This window comes from Anopheles moucheti, chromosome 2, assembly GCF_943734755.1.
Source record: "Anopheles moucheti chromosome 2, idAnoMoucSN_F20_07, whole genome shotgun sequence".
In the NCBI taxonomy this organism is placed as follows: Eukaryota; Metazoa; Arthropoda; class Insecta; order Diptera; family Culicidae; genus Anopheles; species Anopheles moucheti.
In genome coordinates, this window is record NC_069140.1 from 89462292 (window position 1) to 89470867 (window position 8576).

At 47.0% G+C, this 8576-nt stretch overlaps 1 protein-coding gene across 1 annotated transcript; it reads left to right on the top strand.

Moving 5' to 3' along the window:
- The first annotated feature begins 4282 nt into the window (after positions 1-4282).
- Positions 4283-8553, top strand: LOC128298142 (zinc transporter ZIP1-like). The gene is made up of 2 exons (XM_053033885.1): positions 4283-5916; positions 8120-8553. Exons 1-2 carry the CDS (start codon positions 4716-4718, stop codon positions 8176-8178), a joined length of 1260 nt encoding a protein of 419 aa, XP_052889845.1. The 5' UTR covers positions 4283-4715; the 3' UTR covers positions 8179-8553.
- Positions 8554-8576: the final 23 nt, after the last annotated feature.

Sequence of the window (8576 nt, forward strand, 5' to 3'; positions counted from 1 at the left end):
GAAGCTCTCCTGGTACTTTACAGTCGGAAACTGGTAGCTTTTGAAGCGATTTTACGGTGGTTTTCGCGCCAAATTGCTGTACTAGGTGCTACCTCTTCCGTGGATGCTCTCCTGGTACTTTACATTCGGAAACTGGCAGCTTTTGAAGCGATTTTGCGGTGGTTTTCGCGCCAAATTGCTGTACTAGGTGCTACCTCTTCCGTGGATGCTCTCCTGGTACTTTACAGTCGGAAACTGGTAGCTTTTGAAGCGATTTTGCGGTGGTTTTCGCGCCAAATTGCTGTATTCGGTGCTACCTCTTCCGTGGATGCTCTCCTGGTACTTTACAGTCGGAAACTGGTATCTTTTGAAGCGATTTTGCGGTGGTTTTCGCGCCAAATTGCTGTACTAGGTGCTACCTCTTCCGCGGATGCTCTCCTGGTACTTTACAGTCGGAAACTGGTAGCTTTTGAAGCGATTTTGCGGTGGTTTTCGCGCCAAATTGCTGTACTAGGTGCTATCTCTTCCGTGGATGCTCTCCTGGTACTTTACAGTCGGAAACTGGTAGCTTTTGAAGCGATTTTGCGGTGGTTTTCGCGCCAAATTGCTGTACTAGGTGCTACCTCTTCCGTGAATGCTCTCCTGGTACTTTACAGTCGGAAACTGGTAGCTTTTGAAGCGAATATGCGCTGGTTTTCGCGCCAAATTGCTGTATTCGGTGCTACCTCTTCCGTAGATGCTCTCCTGGCTCTTTACATTCGGAAACTGGTAGTTTTCGAAGCAGTTTTTCGGTGGTTTTCGCGCCAAATTGCTGTACTAGGTGCTACCTCTTCCGTGGATGCTCTCCTGGTACTTTACAGTCGGAAACTGGTAGCTTTTGAAGCGATTTTGCGGTGGTTTTCGCGCCAAATTGCTGTACCAGGTGCTACCTCTTCCGCGGATGCGCTCCTGGTACTTTACAGTCGGAAACTGGTAGCTTTTGAAGCAATTTTGCGGTGGTTTTCGCGCCAAATTGCTGTACTAGGTGCTATCTCTTCCGTGGATGCTCTCCTGGTACTTTACAGTCGGAAACTGGTAGCTTTCGAAGCGATTTTGCGGTGGTTTTCGCGCCAAATTGCTGTACTAGGTGCTATCTCTTCCGTGGATGCTTTCCTGGTACTTTACAATCGGAAACTGGTAGCTTTTGAAGCGATTTTACGGTGGTTTTCGCGTCAAATTGCTGTACTAGGTGTTACCTCTTCCGTGGATGCTCTCCTGGTACTTTACAGTCGGAAACTGGTAGCTTTTGAAGCGATTTTGCGGTGGTTTTCGCGCCAAATTGCTGTACTAGGTGCTACCTCTTCCGTGGATGATCTCCTGGTACTTTACAGTCGGAAACTGGTAGCTTTTGAAGCGATTTTGCGGTGGTTTTCGCGCCAAATTGCTGTACCAGGTGCTACCTCTGCCGTGGATGCTCTCCTGGTACTTTACAGACGGAAACTGGTAGCTTTTGAAGCGATTTTGCGGTGGTTTTCGCGCCAAATTGCTGTACCAGGTGCTACCTCTTCCGCGGATGCGCTCCTGGTACTTTACAGTCGGAAACTGGTAGCTTTTGAAGCGATTTTGCGGTGGTTTTCGCGCCAAATTGCTGTACCAGGTGCTACCTCTTCCGTGGATGCGCTCCTGGTACTTTACAGTCGGAAACTGGTAGCTTTTGAAGCGATTTTGCGGTGGTTTTCGCGCCAAATTGCTGTACTAGGTGCTACCTCTTCCGCGGATGCTCTCCTGGTACTTTACAGTCGGAAACTGGTAGCTTTTGAAGCGATTTTGCGGTGGTTTTCGCGCCAAATTGCTGTACCAGGTGCTACCTCTTCCGCGGATGCGCTCCTGGTACTTTACAGTCGGAAACTGGTAGCTTTTGAAGCGATTTTGCGGTGGTTTTCGCGCCAAATTGCTGTACTAGGTGCTACCTCTTCCGTGGATGCGCTCCTGGTACTTTACAGACGGAAACTGGTAGCTTTTGAAGCGATTTTGCGGTGGTTTTCGCGCCAAATTGCTGTACCAGGTGCTACCTCTTCCGCGGATGCGCTCCTGGTACTTTACAGTCGGAAACTGGTAGCTTTTGAAGCGATTTTGCGGTGGTTTTCGCGCCAAATTGCTGTACTAGGTGCTACCTCTTCCGTGGATGATCTCCTGGTACTTTACAGTCGGAAACTGGTAGCTTTTGAAGCGATTTTGCGGTGGTTTTCGCGCCAAATTGCTGTACTAGGTGCTACCTCTTCCGTGGATGCGCTCCTGGTACTTTACAGTCGGAAACTGGTAGCTTTTGAAGCGATTTTGCGGTGGTTTTCGCGCCAAATTGCTGTACCAGGTACTACCTCTTCCGTGGATGCTCTCCTGGTACTTTACAGTCGGAAACTGGTAGCTTTTGAAGCGATTTTGCGGTGGTTTTCGCGCCAAATTGCTGTATTCGGTGCTACCTCTTCCGTGGATGCGCTCCTGGTACTTTACAGTCGGAAACTGGTAGCTTTTGAAGCGATTTTGCGGTGGTTTTCGCGCCAAATTGCTGTACTAGGTGCTACCTCTTCCGTGAATGCTCTCCTGGTACTTTACAGGCGGAAACTGGTATCTTTTGAAGCGATTTTGCGGTGGTTTTCGCGCCAAATTGCTGTACTAGGTGCTACCTCTTCCGCGGATGCTCTCCTAGTACTTTACAGTCGGAAACTGGTAGCTTTTGAAGCGATTTTGCGGTGGTTTTCGCGCCAAATTGCTGTATTCGGTGCTACCTCTTCCGTGGATGCTCTCCTGGTACAATACATTCGAAAACTGGTAGTTTTCGAAGAAATTTTTCACGAAAAACGGGAAAGTTAGTGTTTAAAAATTGCATACCTTTCGGTAGTTTTTGAGCAAAATTGCTGTACTAGGTGCTACCTATTCCGTGGATGCTTTCCTGGTATCGGCAATCTGAAAACAGTTGGTTTTGTATGGAATTTCGTACCAGCCGACGGAAAGTTTGAGCGAGATGAAGGGTACTTTCCGTTTCATCCATCTTCCTTACACTAGCGATCGCTCTCACGGGTTTGATAGTATGCAATGCAAAAGGGATGGGCAAATTTATTCCACGCTGCAGATGTCACCTCTTGAAAAACGTGCCCTCCTGATATCGGATATCTGAAAGCAATTGTGTGCGCGGCAACGGTATAGTGGTTTTTTGCAGTTGACCAGCTGATTTTGTCACTTGACAAATTTGTCAGTATTTTGTCAACTCTCGTGGCCCTGCACCTATTGGTTTGTCATCGGAAAACAACATCACGCAATGTAGGCAATCCGCACGACACCGTGCGTTACGACTCGTTACGTTTCTTCAGTACGCTCTACACGATGATGGAAGTTCGTAAGATTATTATTTATTACAACCTTCCACTGTAATAAGAGGTGACTTCTTTTCAGCGTGGCACGTTTAGTTACGCGTATTTCAGCATCTCGGGATTATTAGTTTAATAGTATGAATGAAATAAATAATAATAAATAAATTACTCTCTAGTACATAAACCCTACTATCCTATATCTTCGGTAACAGCTCAATAAACTCCTTTATTGGTGGTAAACTACACGGACTTTGTGGTGAAGATTACGCGCTATATCTCGGCACGCACAAAATTCACCCCACTGCAGCACGCGACAAGGCGCTCTGTGTGTGGAAACGATACGATACGATCGGTGTGTGTACCAGCGTAGGTCGTGCACGTACGAGCGATCTCTATCATGCCCAGTCATTTACCGTGGACCATCAGCAAAGGGGAAGATAATTCTATTATCTATAATAATTCCTCCGTGGACAGCGTCTTCGACTATTCGCTTTCTTCGCCTCTGCTGGACACGACATGCAGAGGACCGATCCTGGATGCGTACATCTAGTAGTCGCATCGGCGTAGTGTGTTCCTTGGATAATCTGGCTGTGTTCAAACAAGGAGGCGACGCCCCGAGCATCCAGCATCCATCGCAGTAGCTGAGCAAAGGGAGCATACGAAGCAATCCAGTGACACGCGGCCTTAGTTACCCCCTTAGTTACGTGCGAGTTCGATAACGAGCAAAATGCAGGTGCTCTGATGGTGTGAATGTCAGGCGTACACCATTCTAAAAAAAGGGCGCTAGAAATAGAGAGATCTGGATCGAGAGAAACAGTACGAAAGAGACATCCAGGGTCGATTGCAACAGGTACAAATAGAGCGGGACTCTGCGAAGAGAACTAAAGCATTGGTGCGATAACGGCGTGTTACTGCAGGGGTAGCATAGGGTTGTCCAGGTAACATACAGGTATAGATCTCCGACGGTACCGGAGCGACAGCTAGTACGCGTTAGATTCGCCATCAAGTTAGGTGTTTGTCCGTTTCCGTTCGTTAGCAAGCGGTTGTTGACAGGCACACGTATGCGACGGTAACGGTGGCCAGTGAGGGTGATGAGGGCAAGGTGAAAAACATTAAAGGTGCTAACGGTGGAACGAACGTACGAATTCGACAGGAATAGTGAGAGTGATCCACAGTAAAGCGAGACGAAGGGGGCGCGTCCGATAAAACCCAAAACCAGACAGACGAAAAGAAAGATCAAAATCACCAGGAAGGTGTTAACATTAAGTATCAATAAAACATTTGCTACGCAGCGCACTCGGCGCCCGCCATACAGCGGACATAACAACCACCGGGAGAATAGGCATCAGAATCAGAGGCAAGATAGCTGGATAAACAAACCGTCGAAGGATGGACGTTCTAACGACGACAACAGAGCGCTTGGCCGAAACACTAGCGTCCGTCGGTGCAAACGGAACGCTTACGCTGAACCCCTTCCAAGATGGCAACGAGCATGCCGATCACGACGATGAAGATTCGCCAACGATAGCCAAAGTGACCTCGATGGTGGTACTGTTCAGTGTCAGCATGGTGTGCGGCCTGGTACCGTTCAAGTTGGTGCGCTGGTTTAATCTGAATCCATCCTCCCCGTCCGGTGGCACACATTTGTTCCTGATCCGGCTGCTGCTATCGTTCGGCGGTGGTGCCCTGCTCAGTACCACCTTTCTGCATCTGCTGCCAGAGATTAACCACTCGATCACCGAGTTGGTCGAAACCGGTGCACTGCCCGAACCGGACGATCTACCCTTTCCGCTCGGTGAATTCCTGCTGACGAGCGGGTTCTTCATGATCTATCTCATCGAGGAGCTGGTGCACTGGTGGATGCATCGCCGTTCGGCAAATGCCCGTGCTGCCAAAGCCAAAAAGAGTGCGGCCGGTGGAATGAACTACGAGGCTCACTCCAAACATGAGCTAGCGCATGGACATTCACATGCCGGTAACATTACCGCCGTCTACCCGGTGTCCGATATCGATGGAACTCCGACCGCAGTACCGATCGATGTCCCGGCACCAGCAGCGTCCAACGCGAACGGACCACTCCGCGGACTGCTGATTGTGCTTGCCCTCTCCATTCACGAACTATTCGAAGGGTTGGCAGTCGGACTGGAACGGTCCCCATCAGCCGTGTGGTTACTGTTCGGGGCCGTCGCCTCGCACAAGTTCGTGATCGCCTTCTGTGTTGCATTCGAGCTGCTGGTAGCGGCCGTACAGTTCCGCATTGCCGTCGCGTACATATTCGTCTACTCGGTGGTCAGCCCGCTCGGTATCGGCATCGGGATCGCGCTCAGCTCCGTCAGTTCCGACACGAACCAAACGATCGAGGTCGTGTCGGTGATACTGCAGGGTCTGGCCAGCGGCACGCTGATCTACGTGATCTTCTTCGAGATTCTGGCGAAAGATGCCGGCCACAGTCACGGGGGTGGCGGTGGCGGTGATAACGATGGACAGCAAGGGCACGATCATCAGCATTCGGTGTCGCCCACGAACGGACTGTGGCAGTTCTTGGCCGTGCTGGCCGGGTTTGGTCTGCTGCTTGGCATCAAGGCCGCAAGTGAGTAGGGGTTGGCGTATTAGTGGGAATACCCTAATATATATATGTGTAGCGTAGCCCGTACATTGAATAATCAAACGCGCGTCATCAACCGGCTGGGAAGAACGCGGTGTCGTACTGAATTAAACCTCAACCGAAGACTTAATTCCGGCGGATGTTGGAGTGTTTTATTCGAGTGTGGTATTTGCAACAATTTGTACCTTAATTGCCAGTGATGAGTTTACTGTGCCGTCCATTGAGCGTGGCGTTGCCGATCGAGGAAGGAAAGAACAATTTTTAGTTCGTTATTTTGGTATTTTAGCTTTTACTGGAACTCGTTTGCTAATAGTAATGGCCTTTTGTTTGTCTGTTCGTCACGGTTCCAAGTGGAACAAACACAACTGTGCATCAATTTTCTACTATTTAGGCTCACAGTGTGCTTCTTTCGAGGGGTGCTTTTTTCATAGCGAGTCGAAAACAAACAGACTACGAAAACACTTGCTCAAATATGATAAATATTTCCTACGGCAGAGCAGAAATTCTTGAGGAATTCATTAAACGTTCGTCAGACAATAGTGCTATCACGTTTGTCTGATGAATTTATGGTTGAAAAAGAATGACTTCCACTTTTTTGGGGTGGGGGTGGTTTTTTGTATACCAATTTGCTTATCTTTAATGCAATTAGCAACATTTAGCACTCTTGCACCGACCCGAATCCACGTAAAACGGTCTATTATTTGTATTTATTTATTCTGTTAGAGATTGCACAATAAAGATGCTCATTTAAACGAAGATGCCCATTAGTCACGATGAAACTGCACACGATTGTGCACGTTCGATTAAGATTGATTGATTCACCTGTCGTGAGTGAGATTCACCCAAAGCCGGCCCATATAATGTGCATTAATTGTTCAATCCACCATTAGTGGACCTTCACTTGATCAATTAATTGGCCGGCTTAAAAGGTCCATCGACGTCTCTCTCCATGGTGTTAGGTAAAGTTTAAGTTTTAGTTCAAAACAATCTGCCTTGTATGAAACCCCCGCCTTGCCTTCCTATAACTTGTTAAGATCGAGTGCACTTCACTTGAGTGTCGGCATGTAAATAAAGTCATCAAGTGATCAGTTACTTAATTGCACACAATCATTAGACCTCAGTGGATGAACGGTGGGCGGAGTAGGTCGGAAGCCTAGAGCCTCACAATGTAAGGTGACCTCCGAAGAAGATTGTTATGTAGGAAAGAGTATGTGATTTTTAATAGTAAAAGTTTGGAAAATCGATACTCTCCTCAATCTATTCCAAATCAGGGGCACCTAGCAATCATTCCGACCAGAGTCTCCGTAGGGATTGATCCGCTACTATTAGATCTACCTATATTCCAGCTGTGATTTTCAGATCAACTTCCAATGTATGAGGGCTTACTTTGTTACAGTGCCCTCCATCCACATTAGCCCAAAGGATAATCACAGTGCTCAATCAATAGGAAGCATGAGCCGTTATCACCTCCGTTATATGGCCCCTTTTTTCGTGAAGATATTGATAACGGATGGAATGAACTTATCGAAGCCTAGTAATTGAAACTACGGTCTTCTAAGCATAGCTGGCCCTATTTTGAAATCGTTACCCAGTGGGTTAAGGGCGCTACCCAACAAACCAACACCGACCCGTTGTCCAGCGTTATCGACTTGACAACAACTTTTCCAGCCGTTAAGTAACGTGGTACCTAAGGATGAGAACAGGAAACGGAGTGCAAACCATGCGATCCCCTAACGATTCCGTTATCATTCACGCCCGTTAAAACAATATAACGAAATAACGGCGATTACCGAACACACTCTACCGCTATCATCGACAGGGGCAGCAGGAGTGCTGGTACAAAGTGATCGCCTTTGTGCGCCTCGTTAATATCATTAATAATTTCAAACAGTCCCATCAAATAGCTCCCATACCGATCGGTTGCGATAAGATAAGTCAACCGTATACAGACTGGCAGCAACGGTTCAATAATCAGTCTCCGTTCATTCAAGACATTCTTTGGTTTCGAAGAATTCACCAACAACGGCCCATCAGTAACATTGTAACCCACATTCTCCGGATCGCGTCAATGAGGCGCAATCAAATCCACCACCATTTGGGCTTATCTTTAATGACTTACCGATGACAATCGATTAAACTGTGTGTACCCAATTTTACTTACACAAATATTCTGTTTCATTTCTTCCAGCCGGACACAGCCATAGTCATAGTCACGGAGGAGGTGACGATCACGATCATGACCATTAACCGTATGGAAGCCACGAAGAACGGGGTGTAGATTGTCTTAACTTAATGCCATGCTGTGTTTTACCTAAAAGAACGAACGAATGCGATTGAAAAGTTTATATTTGTATTATATAAAACACACGATATGATATTGTATAAATTGTAGATATAGTAAGAGGACATTGTAAGCCTGTTAGTAATTTGATGTATAAGTGTGCCTAACCGATTGGTGTAATAATCAACAATGTGATACAATTAATTAGGACACAAATACATACCACGAATACGATCGTACAGCTGTGAAATAACGCACCACAAGATATTATTGAGAAAAAAACAGCCTCAAGTACATCAGGATTAGCACAATTGACTAGCAAATTTGTTTTTATTGAAATAATCGTATCTTTTTTCCAATATCA

Coding starts and splice junctions, on each gene's coding strand:
- LOC128298142 (XM_053033885.1), top strand. CDS start 4,716: ATGGACGTTCTAACGACGACAACAGAGCGCTTGGCCGAAACACTAGCG. Junction 5,917..8,119: donor GCTTGGCATCAAGGCCGCAA/GTGAGTAGGGGT, acceptor CATTTCTTCCAG/CCGGACACAGCCATAGTCAT.